The following is an 18,719-nucleotide window of genomic DNA, read 5'->3' as shown; positions in this document are numbered from 1 at the left end:
GGATTTTGAATGCCCTATACCACTCAAATCTACTTATACTACAAGAAATGCCTTTGCTTGCTCTCTGCCCTCCAGGACTCTCTGCTTTTGGCTGTGTGTGCTGAGACCCCCAGGCAGCAGCAGAGAGCATAGGACAACTGTGCAGCATGGAACAGCATCCATTATAAAACATGGAACCGTCAGAAGCCCCTGAATGACCCACTACTTCATTCCGGCTACTATGACCTAACTATGCCTTCACAGCAAGACAGAGGCCCACAGCATCCATACAGGGTGGGGACTGAGGGAAAGGGAATTTTGTTGGAATTCAACCCCCAGAAATAAGAAAGCATGCAAGCTTCTGAGTACAGTCTGAGAAAACCATGCAGGACCTTGTTAATGGAAGAAAAACACTCCTTTATGGGAAGAGCTCCATAGGACCTGTGTAGAATTTTGGAATCTCTAGTAACATCCCAACTTACTTAACCCTGTTTTTTTTCTTTTCATTCATTTATTTTCCCTAGTTATTAATTCAATACCCAGTTATTCATTTTGATGACTGATGCATACTACAGTCAGGTCATTTTATTATTATGGTTAATGTCAGGCCTGTACACCACAACATCTCCCCAGCCCTGCCCTGAGAGATTCTGATTTAATTCATCGGTAGTATGTCCTGAGAACCAAGGATTTTTAAAGCTTCCCCAGAAGATTCTAATGTGCAGCCAAGGTTAAGAACCACTGATTTAGCCAGTAAATGGGGCCAAAGAGGTCCCCGGAAATTATCTCAAATATCCTCTCAAAATGAGAGACTCTTCCTCAGGAATTAGTGGGTAACCAGAGGTCAACTAGAACCAGGAATAAACCAGCAGTGAACCAGGAGTGAGTAATCAGAAGTAAACTCAAACTAGGAGTGAACCAGGAGTGGGTAACTGGGAGTGAACTAGAAGTGGGAGCTAAATGGTAGAACCCAGGTCCATGCTCTGGGCTCATTCTGAAGGTAGAATCAGGCATGCCAACAATTGATGTCTCAGTGTTCAGAGGTTCACACAGGGGAAATCAGCTGTCAATGTCCAAGAGGATCAAGGAAATGATTTTGAGATGGGTCTTTAAGAATGTGGAGAAATGTTCCAGGTGGTGAAAGGGAATAGCAATTGATTTGCAGTGGAGAGAACAGCACATAGAAAATAGCCTTACAGCCAGTGTGGTGTGTTTGGAGAATGGTGCAGTTCGCGGGCTGGAGGATAGCTGTTCTTAGCAGTGACTCGCCTAAATTGAAAAGGCTTTTGTGCTTTTCTCCTCCAAGAACAGGAAAAGTTATAGAGCTAGGAAAACTGACTCTTACTCCCTACCATTCCTGAGGAGAAAAGACCCCCTAGAAATAGAGTGAGAGGTGCAGCTCAGAAGAACCAAAGGCAAGAGTCAGTGGTTTGAGGAAAGAGGAAATGGAGTCCTGGGGAATCAACACAGTCTTGAGATGTCACCCCAAGACACCAGCAGCCCACATGTAGTCCTCTGGGGTTTACTGGTGACAGCAGTGGAACCCACTTGGAGATTTTGGTGCAAATACCAACTGGCTAATAGCTATTTGTTCATCTACATCCCAATGTTATATTGACAGATTACCAGAATTGCTGATTATCAGGAAGGGCCTCACGAATGTCCATGGTTCTCCCTTTTGAGCTGTTGTTTAGGAGTTCTTCCTATCCCCTTTACTGGAATCAGTAGTTTACACCACTTGCATAGCTCCAGCATGTATCACTATGCTTGATTTGCACCAACTCTTAACTTTCTTCTTCTTCAAGGAACTACTGAAAGTTTTTGGTTTTGATATAATAATTTTCACTGGCACTTTCTAGCCTGTAAATAAGACCCTGGAGGACAATATCCAGCAGTGAACCATGTAGTGCTCATGAGATATGTCTGGTGGAGTTAGAGAACTGCCCAGGCTCACACAAAGCAGAAGCCCAGAGTACGTGAGAGATCAGGATGACCACGCCAGGAAGAGGACTTGTTGACACCCTCCTCCATGTCAGAAAAACACAGTTCAAAAACCTTTAGGGAAGGACTTTTAATGATGGAGTTGGGGATAGATACTTTGACCCAGATGATTTCTAAATCCTCAAAAATCAAATTGATTGGGGAACAGATTATGTCAACCTAAACATGAGTTTACTAGAGAAAAGAAAGTACTGAAACAGCTATTCAAAAGAATTCTGTAAATAGTAAAAGCCATAGCCCTATATTTGGAGACAGTTCTGGATATGGCATCAATGATGGATAGTCCACTGTATCCAAAAAGCATACATAACATATTTTTCAAAAAGAACAAAAGGGTATGCAGTTAACTCAGAAGAGGAATGTTCCTTACAAAATTTACTATGCTGCACAGATTGGCCCTGCAGTTAAGAAGAGTGCATTCATTATTCTAGCAGTTTTGAGATACTTTCTCTGACATTGAACCCTTGAACTCCTATTTATTTCTTTCATTTATTAGTGATGACTCCTTTTGTCTAACCTGTGTTTGATTTGTCTTTTATAAATTGGCAACATCATTTCTTCATGATCCCCAGAGGTAACTGATGGTAGCTTAAGTCTTCATTTGTCATACATGAAAAAGTAATGCAGAATTCTGAGTGAGTTTTGAGTAGCTGGAAGAAACAAACAGATGAGCAAAAACATTTAGATGTAATATATATTTATTTAAAAATCCAGCATTTCAGGGCAGTCTGAATAGGTCAGAGATTTTACAGTGTGAAATATTTCATGGGCCTTTCAAGGATGAAGGAAATTTGTTTTTAAACACTGACTAGTTTAAAGACACCCCCGAGGTGCAAACTTTTTGCAACACATGTTTCACAGCCCCTCCGGCTCTGAACTTTTTTCACAACATTTGTCTTCCAAAACAATTTCAGCATTGTGGAAACAGAATGTTGAATATTTCAGAGCTGCAAGTCTTGGGGGAAATAGCCTGTCTTTAAGGTTAGATAAATAAGTTTAAACTATTTCTGACATTTTATAGCTGTTGCAACAGAGCAAATGTGTTATTTTGAAAGACCATAAATAACAGTGGTACGAAGAAATCTGCCCGAATTTCCTCTGGCCTGTTCAGTTAGTTGAAAATGTTTACACGTGTAACGATGCTTCTAGGTGCTGAATAAGCCTGTGGGGTAGGAGAGGGAGTTGGAGTTCACTCTGGGACTTACAGTGTTTGAGGCACCTGTGGGACATGATGTGCCAATGGGAGATGTCCAGGAGTCTTGAATTCAAGGGAGAGATTAAGATTGGATAGGTAGATGTGGGAGTTTTCAGCATAGGAATTATCATTATATTTCCCAAAGTAGATGAAATGGCCCCTGGGACAGTGCATAGTGAGAAGGACTTGGTCCTGCACTCTGGTGTGGTCCCATGCTCTTCATTTCAAACTTCCTATTTCTGATATTTTCTTTTGGAATGTAACTTTGTCAGTTTGTTCTGAGAAACTTGTGCTGGCATGGTTGTTTGGCCATCTTGGTTATTTTCATACCTTAGTTTTTAGTCTAGACTCCCATGGTTACAGGGAACAGAGAACCACCTCGAACTGGCTTAAGAAAAAATGGAGAAACTATTGGCTAATAAAACTGAAAAGTCCTGGAGTGTAGACAATCTGGACACAATTTTAGACACATCTGGATTCAGGAATTTAAATGATTTAATCAAGGATCCACCCCTTAGCCAGGCACAATGGTGCATACCTATAGTTCCAGCTATTCAGGAGGCTGAGATGGGAGGATCCCTTGAGCCCGGAAGTTTGAGGCTTCCATATGCTATGATCAAGTCTGTGAATAGCCACTGCACTCCAGCCCAGTGAGACCCCATCACTAAAAAAAATAAAAATCCATCTCTCTCTGGCTCTGTTTTTTTTTCTGTGTTTTGAGGTGGTTGGTGGGCAAGGGTTGAGGGAAGACCATGTATGTTAGCAGATGATAAGACATCATAAGCAGTTTATTTTTTGTTCTAAGTGAGATGGAAGCCATTAGAGGATTCTAAGCAAAGGAATGTCATGATCTGAGCTACCTTTTAGAAGAAACACTATGGCTACTGTGTTGAAAATAGACTGTAAAAATCAGAGAGTAAAAGGAAGGCAAGAGTGGAAATAGGGAGATGAGATAAGAATTCCAGGTGAGCAAAGCCATCCCTAAATTCCCTGCCCTGGACTCCACTTCCCTCTCCAGCTATTGTGTCAGTTCCTGATTTCCATTTATAGCAAAGTGCCTCCAGAGTAGCTTATACTTGTTGTCTTCAATTTCATTTCTCTTCATTCTCTCTTGAATCCACTCCAACCAAACATTCTCCATACCATTACCTTCATAGCTATTGTTAGGGTAGGGTCACCAACAGCTTACCATGTAAGTGTGAATTGCTAACTTCAGTGGTCAGGTGTTTTTTTTGTTTTGTTTTGTTTTGTTTTTGTTTTTGTTTTGTTTTGTTTTGTTTTTGAGACAGATTCTCACTCTGTTGCCCAGGCTGGAGTACAGTGGTGTGATCTTGGCTCACTGCAACCTCCACCTCCCAGGTTCAAGCGATTCTCCTGCCTCAGCCTCCCGAGAAGCCAGGATTACAGGCGCACACCACCACGACCGGCTAAATGTTTTTTGTATTTTTAGTAGAGACAGGGTTTTGCCATGTTGCCCAGGCTGGCCTCAAACTCCTGACCGCAGGTGATCTGCCTGCCTCAGCCTTCCAAACTGCTGAGATTACAGGTGTGAGCCACCACAACAGGCCCCGTGGTGAGTTCTTAGGCCTTACCTTAATTGCTCATTCGACTACAATAGCATTGGACAATTATTACTCCCTCCTTCTCTGCTTCTAGGAAACCACTCTGTTTTCTACCTACCGTAGTATCTGTTCCTTTGTAGCTTCCTTTGTGCCACCTCTTGTCCCTGATCTCTAAGTTGAACTACCCCAGGCCTCAGTCCTCAGACGTTTTTTCTTCTCTATGTATACTCTCTCCCTATTGATCCCATACATGCACAAGGACTCAAATATGACATCTATATGCTGGAAACTGTTAAATTTATATTTTCAGCACAGACCTTTTCCCTAAGCTCTAGATTAACATATCCACATGCCTGCTCAGCATCTCTCCGTGGATATGTAATAGTTATTTCAAAACTAACATGTCCAAAACTGCTCTCCTGAGTTCTGCTCCCAAACTGGCTTCTCTCATAGTGTCCCTCATCTCAGTGAATGACAATGCAGTTATTTAATTTGCTTGAGCTACAAATCCTGGAGTCATTTTTGACTTGCTTTCCTCTCTCACACTGCCCCAACCCCATCAAATTTTGTCTGCTCTACCTTCAGAATAGGCCCAGAATCTGATCATTTCTTACCACCTTCATTGCTACTACACTGGTCCAAGTCACCATCATCTCTAGGCTGGATTATTTTGACAGGTTCCTCACTGATCTCCCCGCCTTTGCCCTTGCCGCCTGCAATCAACACAGCCGTCAAAGCAGTCCTTTAGAAACACAAGTCGGCTCATCCCATTCTTCAAAATCTGTGGAATAGAAACCAAATCCTTACAATGACCTATCAGGCTGCCTGAGCTCTATGACCTGAGCCCCACCTGCCACTTCTCTGACCTTGTCACCTACTGTTCTCTCCCTGGCTCACATTCCTGCAGCCATATGCTCTTTTATTTTCCTCCAAAATTGGAGGAATGTGTCCTGGACCAGTCTGATGAAGCCTGTGGTACTACTTCTGAAATAATATTTTCAAAAGGATAAAACAAAATATACTGCATTTAAAGAAAACCAATTATAATCAAAATATAGGTATCAAAATATTAATAAGCCAAATATGTGATTGAATAATATATTTACTTCATTATTAATGCATCATATTAAAAATCTAGCACTGGGTACAATAGTTACCATATTTTTGAAGTAGTGTTGGCATAAAAAAATATTTTGAGAGATCTGGTCACACTTGTAATGTGATACCAAAATATCTGTGACTTCCATTGCTGAGAGAGTTAAAGACACTGCTACCTTAGTCTGTGACTTACATTCATAATCGATAGAAGTGCTACATTTCAGCTAGAATTGATGAAAAGGTCACTGACTCCTGAATCCTATCTATGGATCCACGTGAGGCTCATGGTCCCCAGGTTAAGAACCCTGCTTCAGGGCCAAGGTGCTTGCTGTTCCCTCTGCCGGAAATGCTCTCCCTGGAGATCTCCACACAGCTTGTTTAACCTGGCTGAAGGCCTCTGGTAAACCTTGTTTCAATGTAGAATTGACAACACCGCTTACAAGCTTCTTACCAAGGAGGAATAATGAATAAGCCAATGTATTTGAAATTGTTTAGGGTCTTTCACTGTAAGAGGCTTTATTTCTTGAGAAAACCTCACTCATTAATTTGGACTAATTGTAAGAGGCAAGTCTGAATTAATAAACATCCCTGAATTGTAAAATGCTTTCAAGTCTATGAATGGCTTTTAAAAATGTTCAGTCATTTAAGCGAGAATTACTTAGGGCCTTAAAGGAAACCACTTTAATTTATAAATATTGATTTATACTCATATTAACAATTGTGTATATGTTGTGGAGGCCAGTGAAGTAAGATTTTTTCTCTTTCTAACTAATATAACCCTTCTCTAAATTACCATAGATTCCAAAATAATAGTATCTGAGTTTCTGAGGATTTTACCATACGGTCAGTGCTTTATTATCTTTGCTACTTGGGAGAGAGCATTGGCACGAGTAACCAAAAAAGTCATGCTGATGTATCTTTGGGATAGAATACGGTTTTCTTCTAGTAAATGCATTCCCTAGTTTATTCATTTATGCATTCAACAAACATTCACACATCTAATCTTTGCCAGGCCTGTACTCATGATCTACTGAGGAGAACTGAGATTAATGCAGTAATAATGCTATAAAAGAGAGCGAATAATAAGAGTGAATTAAATAATATATGAAAGAGTAGATGGATGAATGAATGAATTGATCTCACACATATCTTAGAGCTAAAATGGAACCCAAGAGAAAATTTAACAAGAAGTTAAATCAAAGACATGTTTCTGGGCTCTATTATTAACTTTTTAAAAGTTGGGGATAGGTGATGCAGATAATACATTCAATCAAAAAACAAGACACTATACCATGAAAAGTCTGACTTCTGCTCCTGTTCCCATGCTTTCCCACATCTGCACAATATGTTCCTCCTTGCAGGTATCTTCCCTATTTTTCTCTCCAGTCTACATGAGGTACAGCTTCTGTGCTCCAGTGGCATCCAGTATTTTACCTTTATTGCATGTGCTTATCCTCTTATCTCTTTGTATTGCAGTTGGCTTTTTTGATGCATGGGCCCACTCTAGATTAAGGTCCGTGAGGAACTTAGTTCATCATTATATCCTTAGCATTGCCACAGAGTCTCCTATAGAATAAGCACTCAAATACACATTTTTCAAGTGAATGAAATAATGGCAATAGTTGTATTGCATTGCAAAACATAAGATACATAGCCAAAGCTGTACTCAGAATAAAATTAATAGCTTTAAATGATTTACTTTAAAATAAGCAAATTAAATGTTAACCTCAAAGAATTTTCTTGTAGGCTAGAAATAGAAGGAAATTTGTGTGCCAAAAAAAAGTATCATGCTTAAGAAAGAAACATTAGTAATATTTCCATTAAAGTTGGAAACAAGACAAATATACCTGCTGTCTTAGACCACTGGGGCTGCTATAAGAAAAATGCTACAGACTGAGTGGCTTATAAACATCAGAAAATTTATTTCTCGCAGTTCTGGAGGATGGGAAGTCCAAGATTAAGCTTTTCATGTTGAAGGAGGTCCAAGATCAAGATGGGGGTGGGGAGGGACACAAATATTCAGTCTTACATACCTGCTATAGTGGTTATTATTCAGCATCGTTCTGGAGACACTAATACAATAAGACAAGAAAAAGAAATCAGAAGTATACATATTGGAATGGAAGAGGAAATTGTCATTATGTGCAAATGATATAATTATTTACCTTAAAAAAGATAAGAAAATCAATTAGAAAAACTATTCAAAATAATAATAAAGTTCAGTAAGATGACTAGAAACAAGGTAAATATGCAGATGTGTATAGCTTTCCTAAGTGTTGGCAATAAACAACTACAAAATACATTTTTAAAAATCTTGTTTACTGCAACAACAAAAAACTATAATGTGCATAGGAATAAATATATTAAGAAATGTATAACATCTACCTATATTGTGGTTAAGAAAGGTTCTGAATCAAATTTTACTGGTATAAATCTCAGATCCAATGTTTAATAGCTGTGACCTTTCGAAAGCTTAAACTTTCTGTATGCATATATGTGTAGAAGAAAATACTAAAAAAGATATATGCACATGTGATTAGCATCCCTTCTGCTATTTAGGGCCAGCCTAGTTTTTATAACAAAATTTAAAACAAATCTCTCAGTGTATTAGTTTTCTATTGCTGCTGTAACAAATTAACACAAACTTAGAGGCTTAAAACAATACCCATATATCATCTCACCGATGTAGTGTAGGTTATCTTGGCACAGAATAGCTGAACTCAATGTTCCACTTAGAGTATCTAAGGCCAAGACCAAGGTGGTTGCATGGCTGCATTCCTTTCTGGAGGCTCTGGGAATAAATCTGCTTCCAAGCTTCTACAGGTTATTGGCTGAATCCCTTATTATTTTAGAACTGAAGTCCCCATTTGCTTGATAGCTGTCAGCTGAAGGCCACTCTCAGCTTTTAGAGGCCACCTACACGCCCCAGCTCAGGAACATTTTATCTTTAAAACTAGCAGTGGTGGGTGATGTTGCTCTCACACTTTGAATCTCTCTGAATTCCTCCTCTGCCTCATCTCTCCTACTTTCTCTTTCTCCATATGTCCCTGATAGCTTCTGTCCTTCTCTTCTGATTTTAAGGACTTACAGAATTACAATGGGCCCACCCAGATATCTCCCCATTTTGTGGCTGGCTGATTAGTAACCTTAATTACATCTGCAAATTCCTTTCACACCAGTGCCTAGATTGATATTTATTGAGTAACCAAAGGATGATAATCTTGCGGCAATGTCTTTAGAATTCTGCCTACCATACTTGAATCATACAAAGCCACAGGATTAAGGACAAAAAGTCCCAAGGGCAACCATCTTAGTCTCCAATTTTTTAAACTTCAAATAGTATATCTGAACATAATGAAGTTCCTACTCTTCTTTCAGATTCCTTTCACAGATGCCACAGTTGGAATCTAAAGTGCTTTGTCCAAGGCTACGGAACTAATAACTATTGAGAATGAGAACAAAGCCTCACCTCAACCCAGCCAAGATAGTGCTCTTTCCCCTATGCATTTCCACCTCCTCTTTGAATAGAAATTTAGTGTTTTTTTCACCTTGAGTTTTCAGGCAATACCTCAGTGCCAATATCAGTCTTGGGTTTCTACAAGTAAATTTAAGCATTTCTAGATCATCAGTTTCCTCTAAAGCCACACAATGACTTCCTTAAGAGACTTGAATATTCAGCTTGATGTAATGGACAGAACTGGACCTGAAGTCAAAAGGCTTACCAGGTTCCTCAATTGTGAGATACAGCTGTCAATGACTGCCTCCCAAGAAATAGGAATAACTCTGAGAATTCAAGTGTCACCATGTTCATGGAGCATGCATTTTGCCTACTGTAAGGTGTGTTGCACATGTCATGACAATTGGTGGCATCTTTTTTTTTTAAGTCAGAAAACCATGCCATTTCTTCTCCATTCTCACTAGCCAGAGCACTGCAAGAGGAGAAAACATCCCCCAAAACAGTTGTCCCAGAGCAATCTTGGCATCATCTGAAGCTATTCCAGCTCTTAAGAACCAGATGAAGTCAGGTGCAGTGGGAGGCTGAGGTGGGGGATCGCTTGAGCACAGGAGTTCGAGACCACCCTGGGGAATATGGTGAAATCCTGTCTTTACAAAAATTACAGAAACTAGCTGGGTGTGATGGCTTGCACCTGTAGTCCCAGCTACTTGGAGGCTGAGGAAGAGAGGGTCGCTTGAGCCCAGGAGGTTGCAGTGAGCCAAGATTGTGCCACTGCATTCTAGCCTAGGTGACAGAGGGAGCCTCCATCTCAAAAAAAAAAAGAGAAAGAAAGAAAGAAAAAGAAAGAAAAGAAGAAGAACCAAATGAAATTTCTCAGTTCCTCTGAATCTTAAATTCCACAGCCCAGCAAAATGCTAAGACTTCTTAAGACTTGGGAAAAGAAGTTCTTTCAATTCCTCATGTTCCCCTCTGTGTCCAGGCTCCTGCAAGGTTGCTTACAGTCCCTGCATCTCACTGCATTGACCCAGAATTGAAACTCAGCACTTACTTTTGCTCCTTGAAGTTATCCTCTTTTACAAAGAATTAATGAACTCTGTTTCCCTGGATGTTATATGTTCTTCCTGAGGGAGGAATGTTTCATTGCATATGAACAGCAAACAACTTAAAGACCTCTAGGAGATATTTATGTTTTCCAAAGACTTCCTTGTGACAACCAACCCTTGGGAATTTCTCAGTCTGTCTCTGCCTCCACATTCCTCCAGCTTCACCAACTCCTTTGTTCCAACCACACTCCCACTACCCTACCTACCTTCAAAATTCTCTCCCTTCCCAATACAGAGCAATCTCACTCTCCTTGGCTTCCATTCCATAACTCACATGTGTAAACCAGTCACATGCTCCGTAGACCGAAGCTCTTTGCTTTAAGAGGATCCTCCACCTGCCATAGAGTAGCTATAGAAATAGAAATAGCCATTTTTCCTATTATATATAATTAAACCCATATGCTGACTTATGGTCAAAACAGTGAATGGTATTTGTCAAGTGGTTCTGTGGCCCTGTTCTTAAAGGAATTGCCTTTGTTATATTTGTTTTTGTTCCAAAGGTGTCCCTCAGCCTAATATAACTTGGTTGAAGAGAGGAGGATCTCTGAGTGGCAATGTTTCCTTGCTTTTCAATGGATCCCTGTTGTTGCAGAATGTTTCCCTTGAAAATGAAGGAACCTACGTCTGCACAGCCACCAATGCTCTTGGAAAGGCAGTGGCAACATCTGTACTCCACTTGCTGGGTAAGTGTCAAATTCTTATTGCTCCTTAACTGCCTCCTATAATATGCACAAAGTAGGCCCCAGTTTTGTTGATTTTGGAGTTGAGGAGTGAACAAGATAGACATCAGATGGTTTTAACCGTTGCTACCACTGCCTGCTTAAAAACGAGCACTAAATTCTAACACCCTATTTTACCACCCCGTATCCCCAGCACCTAACACAGATGTTAGTGTTTTGTGTGAGTGTCTGATTTTTTTTTTTTAATGGAGTCTCGCTCTGTCGCCAGGCTGGAGTGCAGTGGCACAATCTTGGCTCACTGCAACCTCTGCCTCCTGGGTTCAAGTGATTCTCCTGCCTCAGCCTCCAGAGTAGCTGGGACTACAGGCACACACCACCATGCCCAGCTAATTTTTGTATTTTTAGTAGAGATGGGATTTCACCATGTTGGCCAGGATGGTCTCAATATCTTGACCTTGTGATCTGCCTGCCTCGGCCTCCCAAAATGCTGGGGTTACAGGCGTGAGCCACCGCCCCCAGCCAGATGTTAAGTAATGGTTTTATGAAGGAATGAAATTGAACCGTTGGCAGAATTGGTATTAGAGTATAGAATCCATTGCTAAACCAAGAGGAGAAAACATGAAAGAGATTTCTTTTTTTTTTTTTTTTTTTTTTTTTTTTTTTTTTGAGACGGAGTCTCGCTCTGTCGCCCAGGCTGGAGTGCAGTGGCCAGATCTCAGCTCACTGCAAGCTCCGCCTCCCGGGTTCATGCCATTCTCCTGCCTCAGCCTCCCGAGTAGTTGGGACTACAGGTGCCCGCCACCGCGCCCAGCTAGTTTTCTGTATTTTTTAGTAGAGACGGGGTTTCACCGTGTTAGCCAGGATGGTCTCGATCTCCTGACCTCGTGATCCGCCCGTCTCGGCCTCCCAAAGTGCTGGGATTACAGGCTTGAGCCACCGCGCCCGGCCCATGAAAGAGATTTCTCCATAGCTTTCCTTGTGGGCAGTTAGAGGAGCCCAGAGATATAAAGAGATGGGGGGTGCCAATACAGGGAGTTGGAATAGCTGTCATGCACAAAGCATTTTGATGCACATTAATTCTTGTGATACTTATGATAGCACAGTGTTATGGGTGGTATTTTTTAATCTCATTATATTTATGAGGAACCTTGGGATCATAAAGAGTTTGGACTAATGCCCAAATATGTAGTCTTCTCTTTTGGTGCTCTTCCTGCTACCCTTCATGGACTCTTAGTACTGACAAAGGCAGTGGTGTGCCACCATGTGGCTCTTTCCAAAAAGCCTCTGTGATCTTCCAAAATCTTGGAATGGAAGAGTTGCAACAGATTGGCTAGGCTAACCCTGTCTGGTTCTTGAATGATTTCTCCATGCTCCCTGAGAAACCCCCAGCCTTGTTTCTTTCTTCTGCCCATTTCCACTCATGAATCTGCATGCTTGTCTCACTCCTACCTGGCATACTTCTTCTTGCAGGAATCCCCTCAAACCAAGCAGCTCATGACTTTGGTAACTTGATGGAGGGATCAAATCACAGCATTCCTCCACCATCCTCTGCTCTTATGCGCAAGCTTCACAACCTTCCTAAAAGCCCATACTCCTCACCATGCAAGCCTAGGGAACAATGCCCATTCTCTTGCTCCCAGCATTCCTCTTGGAGAGGCAAAGCTCTATCCAACCAATCTGCTTCCTCCAGTCCCTTTTGGAATTCTGTTGAATACATTTTTTTCATCTTGCAATTTAGGCTAGAAACCCTGGAAACATGCAGAGATGCCATATGCTAGCACAGTGAGTAACTCTAACTAAACTCCTATAACACCCCACACATCCATACTCACACACACCTTCCAGACCTGTGATCATGAGCTTGAGTATCCAGGAGCACAGTATTATTATAGAGGACTCATTTCCTAGTAGGTGTCTTTAAGAACACCCAAGCTGGACCAATAATTAGACAATGCCTAACTGGTAAAAAGTGCTACTTTTTTTTCTTCTCAGAACGAAGATGGCCAGAGAGTAAAATCGTATTTCCCCAAGGACATAAAAAGTACGTTCTCCAGGCAACCAACACTAGAACCAACAGCAATGACCCAACAGGAGAACCCCTGCCTCAAGGTCTGGGATTTTGACCTTTTCAGATTTGCTATGTGTGAGGCATGTGTAAGGAAAAGGATTTAGCTAAAAGACCATCTGTGTTTTTCACTTTGCAATATGTAAAATTATTTCTAGGCAATTGGCCAGCCTTTCTCTTGACCCTCAGTCTTCGGTGGTTCAACTTATTCTTTCCATATTGAAACACTTTTTAGAAAAATCCACTCCTGAGGAAGCCCACAGAGCTCGTATCTCAAATGTGCACCATTATTTGTGATAATATAGATATTGATTTCCAGTTTCAACACTATTGCCAATTTGGTAAATATTAATAGATATTAATAGTCTGCTATGAGTATTGATTTTTTCATTGTTCTTTTTTCAAGACATAGTTTTCCATATACACCAACTTTGTTATGCATCAGTGCTTAATCAGGAGAACCTAATCTAAGTATTACAAGCTTATAAAACTCTGCAGAAGGCCAAGGGATCAAGGGTAGAGTTAAGAAAATCAGAAATGCTAGAATCACAGGAAGCCGTTACTGATCATCTCAGCTCCTTGTAGCTCAAATATGGGTAAATCGCAGGACACAAAGAAACTCCTTTTTTTTTTTTTTTTGAGACGGAATCTCGCTCTGTCACCCAGGCTAGAGTCCAGTGGCACAATCTCGGCTCATTGCAAGCTCCGCCTCCCGGGTTCACGCTATTCTCCTGCCTCAGCCTCCCAAGTACCTGGGACTACAGGTGCCTGCCACCACACCCAGCTAATTTTTTGTACTTTTAGTGAAGACAGGATTTCACGGTGTTAGCCAGGATGATCTCAATCTCCTGACCTCGTGATCCGCCTGCCTCAGCCTCCCAAAGTACTGGGATTATAGGTGTGAGCCACTGCGCCTGGCCACAAAGAAACTCCTTTTAAACCTCATGTTGTACTCTGTCTATTATACAGGAACAATAATGGCCATGTCATTTTCACCTTTTAAATCTTGAGCAGTGCCTCTCATTTGCATAGTGTATAATGCAGAATGTAACTACAGGTAGGGATTTTAAGACATGTAGTTTCTAGGCTTTCACCTCCTGAGATGCAAGAGAGAGCACAGAAGGGGAAAATAGTGTTGAGCTGCCAGTCAGCAATCCATCACGTTACTTATGACATCATTCTCTTACGGTATTTGTATATTTCTTCTCCTCTTTTAGACATAATACTAACATTGTTGTATACCCAAATATCCATTCATTGGACTTTCAACAAATATTTTCCCAGTGCTTACTCTTCCCAGGTCTGGGGATGCAGAGATGACCTCCTCCTTGAGAAGCTCACAGTCTGAAGAGGGAGGCAGTCATGTTAATAGATACTGTAAAGCACTGTGACAGGTTCCATAATAAAAAGATGACCAAAGTACAATGGTAGCGCTGAGGAAGGGGCCCTACCTCTCTCTAGAGAAGACAACTGAGTTTTCATGTAGGTCATGATGTTTGCTCTGGGAAGAGGAAGGAGGAAATTCCAGTCAGAGAAACCATGGTGTGTTGCATGTGGCATGGACATGAAGATCAAAAGAACTGTCTAAAATAAATTAATGAAAAACAAAAAGGATATGTGTGAGGCTGAAGCTATTGGTGAAGGTGAAGCCTTTGGAATAGTCAAACTCTTGGTTTATTGGGACTGCCTGCATTGTTCTGCCACCTCCTACACACACACACACACACAAACATATGCCCAAATATACAACCACACACATACACATTTTGGAATGTCCCAGCCCTTCAAAGGATCCTAAGCTTAGCATTTCAGAGACTCCTTTATTAATTCAACGAATATTGGTTGCATGGCTAATATTTCACATACCCTGTCCTAGTGTTGAACAGGGTAATGTTTGTGGTCTTGACATTCCAGTAGGAGGGATGCATAAGAAACCAGTAAACAAATAAATATTTAAGATATTTCTCAGTGGTAAGGGCTATGAGATACACAGTGATGGGAGGAAGCCACTTTAGTGAAGACAATCAGGATGGGCCTTCTAAGAGGTTATATTTGAGCCCACGCCTGAAGGATGAGGTGAAACCATTTGTGCAGAAAAATAAGAAAGAAGCAAAGACCATAAAATTGGAATAAAGTTAATGTGGCCTCAGAATGGCAATAAGATTCATGTGACTAGGATACAGTTGAGGGAGAGGGAGAGGGATATGAGATGAGGTTGGAGAGTGGCTGAGGACCAAATCGTTCAGAGCTTTGAGGTCCAAGGTAAAGACTCAAGAGTTTACTCCTAAACCATGGGAGGTCATTGAGGAGTCTTATATGGGAGTGATATGGCATGATCTGCTTTTCAAATGCATTTGTGTCAAAAAGCACTAAGTAGAAAACAAAAAAAAAATTATCAAATTGGACTGACTACATCAAAATTTTAAAGATCTGCTTATCAAAGACACCAGTAAGAATAATGAATACATAAGCCATAGACTGGGAAAAATATTGGCAGAACATATGTCTGAAGAACTTATATCTAGAATATATAAAGAACTTCTACAAGTTAACAATGAATATCCCTCACCCCCACCCCCTACACACACACACACAGTGGGCAACAGGCTTGAACAGACACTTCACAAAAGATGATATATAGATGGCATCAGGGAAATGGAAATTAAAACCTCAGTGACATACAATTTCATACCCAGCAGAGTAGCTAAAAACAAAAAGACTGACAATGCCAAATTAATTGGCAAGAATGTGAAGCAGCTGAAACTCTCATGCATTGCTTAGTGTGTAAAATGTTTAGACCACCTTGGAAAAAGCTCCTAAAAAAGTTAAGCACGCACCTACCCTCAACCTAGCAGTTTCACTCACAGGTATTTACCTGATAAAAAAAGTGTTCACAAAAAGCTTTGTTCAAGAGTGTTCAACTTATTGATAATAGTCATTGACAGGAGAATAGATTAAAAACTATGGTATATTTATACAATGGGAACATTATTCAGCAATAGAAGAAAATGAAATGAACTACTGACATGCACAATGATATAAGTGAGTCTCAAAAACATTATGCTAAGCAATGTAAGAAACCAAAGGCTGGGCGTGGTGGCTCACACCTGTAATCCCAGCACTTTGGGAGGTCGAAGCCAGTGGGTCACGAGGTCAGGGATTTGAGACCATCCTGGCTAACATGATGAAACCCTATCTCCACTGAAAATACAAAAATTAGCCAGGCGCAGTGGTGCATACCTGTAATCCCAGCTTCTCAGGAGGCTGAGGCAGGAGAATCGCTTGAACCTGGGGAGGCAGAGGCTGCACTGAGCCGAGATCACGGCACTGCACTCTAGCCTGGGTGACAGGGTGAGACTCCATCTCAAAAAAACAAAAAGAAAAAAATAAAACCAAATACACAAGAGTACGTATTATGTGAAGTTCAAGAGTAAGTAAAACTAATGTATAGATAGAAATGGACGAGTTGCTGCCTAAGAGGGGAGAGCAATTGATTGGAAAGAGGCAAGTGGGGGATGATGAAAATATTACATACCTTGCTTTGGATCATGGTTATATAAGTGCTTACAATTGTGAAACCTTGTAAAACTGCGCACCTAAGATCTGATCACTTTATTGTATATGAATTATACCTCAATAAAAAAAACACACATTTTAAAAGAAATGCATATGTCCTGCCTTGAACTGCCAAGGTATCTTTGTGAAATGTGGCGTAACAGTCAGACATACTTGGGATCCAGTCTAGCAAACAAGTGACAGACCTTGGGCAAGTTACTTTGTTTCATTCAGTTTCTGCCTCTGCAAATAAAAATATCAACTTCATAAGATGATCTTGAAAATTAAATGAAAAATTGATTATAAACTGTCTAACTCAGCACCTGGGAGGTTCTCAGTAAACATATCTACTTTGAAAAAATTATTTTTAAATAAACTGTAATCCTGAGTGTCCAACTAAAAATGTATTTTACATTTTTGCTTTGCAAATGTTGCCATGTGCAATTTAAAACGAACTTCAAAAATTAGAAGGAAAAACTTGAAAACAAGTGAGAGAGATGTGAGAGAGCCTGTGGACACAGCTGGTAGCTATCAATTACTTGCAATTATTACAGGAAAATCTGGCACCTTCTGTGATCACACAAAAATCCATCATCATCATGTCCTACCTCATCTTTTGCTGAGTGTCAGCAGGGAAGGGAAAGGCTGTTTGGAATAGGGACCAAAATTTTTAAAAAGCTGGGATTACTGGAGGTGGTCAGCTTCTACTCTTATAAAGGAAACTCCTATGTTTATCTCTTCAGATGTCTCTGTGATAAATTGTTTATGCAGTTACAGGATCAATCTGAAGTTTAGATTAAGCATTAATGGAAAAATAAGAACAGAACTCAAATGCATCTTTAACCTTACTGCTTAATCCCTAGTCCCTGTTCCTCCTGCTAAATCATCTTTCGTTTCTCTGCCTGATCCATTTTTGAGAAATTGAACCCATTAGGGCGTCCCCTAGAGAGGCCCTCCTGTCTTGTCCTGTTGGCTGTGGTTAGAGAATGCTGAGGAGGCAGCCCACTGCTGAGAGTGCCTTCTCTCTCTCTGGGATTTTTCTGGCAGACCCAGCTGGCTGATGATAGTCCCTCTCCAGGCTGTGATCCAAGGACCCCATTCTGGCCGCCATTCTCACCAGTTATTACAGTACATTAGTTGAGGGAAAATAAGATTTAGAGGACTCCCTTGCACTATGAGATGGCTTTCTCTCCATATGCTACCTAAAGAACCAGACTTAAAGAACCGAAAAACATCTCATGGTGGTTTTTGGCTGTGTCCTCTCCAGCTCATCATCATTTCCCTTTTGGGGCTGTCATGATATTTTGTTTTCTTTCTGCAGAGCCTTTTTGGGAGCCTGGTAACTGGTCACGTTGTTCTGCCACCTGTGGTCATTTGGGAGCCCGTATTCAGAGACCCCAGTGTGTGATGGCCAATGGGCAGGAAGTGAGTGAGGCCTTGTGTGATCACCTCCAGAAGCCACTGGCTGGGTTTCAGCCCTGTAACATCCGGGACTGCCCAGCAAGGTAAGTGAAGTCACTCTTCGTATCTCACCAACACCAAGTTTTTGTTTAGTTTGAAAGGTGCAGTTATTTGGATATAATAATTCAATAGTGAAGAATTTTTTTTATCACTTACTGTATACTGGGCATCCTGCTAAGTGCTTTACATGGATCACAATGGCCTGGGAGGTAGATGTTGTTAATTTCCTGTTTCATAGATGGGGAAACTCCCCTAGGCCATACAGTTATTAGGACCAGAATTCAAACTGCGATAGTCTGAGTTTAGAGCCCCTGCTTTCAATCACTACCCAGATCTACTTCCTTCACACACAGTCCTATCAGTTCCTTAAGACTTTAGTGAGGCTAATTTCTTGGGTTTACTTAGGTGATAATTCAGTGGGCCAGAATCACCAGAGGCACTAGTTAAAAACACAGTTCTCTAGATGTGACTTCTGGAGGTGAAACCGTTAATAAGCTTTCTAAGCAATAGATGATACAAATTAGTAATTTTTAAATGTACAAAATCCAATGCATGGTCTCCAG

At 40.9% G+C, this 18,719-nt stretch overlaps 1 protein-coding gene across 9 annotated transcripts in view; it reads left to right on the top strand.

The window, feature by feature from the left end:
• Positions 1-18,719, top strand: part of ADAMTSL3 (ADAMTS like 3) — a 411,249-nt gene that overhangs the window by 368,774 nt on the left and 23,756 nt on the right. For 7 of the 9 annotated variants that reach the window (XR_013395882.1, XR_013395881.1, XR_013395880.1 and 4 more), the window contains exons 24-26: positions 10,896-11,078; positions 13,068-13,184; positions 18,017-18,200. Coding sequence is in view for 6 of the 9 variants with exons in the window: in XM_015142899.3 (XP_014998385.3) it covers positions 10,896-11,078; positions 13,068-13,184; positions 18,017-18,200 (484 nt within the window). In the remaining 3 variants the exon portion in view is untranslated. Of the gene's footprint in view, positions 1-75; positions 3,870-10,895; positions 11,079-13,067; positions 13,185-18,016; positions 18,201-18,719 lie in introns of those variants that run through there. The other 2 variants (XM_015142900.3, XM_028851242.2) reach the window with 2 other exon arrangements.

Source organism: Macaca mulatta, chromosome 7 (assembly GCF_049350105.2).
Source record: "Macaca mulatta isolate MMU2019108-1 chromosome 7, T2T-MMU8v2.0, whole genome shotgun sequence".
Taxonomy (NCBI): domain Eukaryota; kingdom Metazoa; phylum Chordata; class Mammalia; order Primates; family Cercopithecidae; genus Macaca; species Macaca mulatta.
The sequence above is the reverse complement of the archived record's forward strand: the minus strand, read 5'-3'. Positions and strand labels throughout refer to the sequence as shown.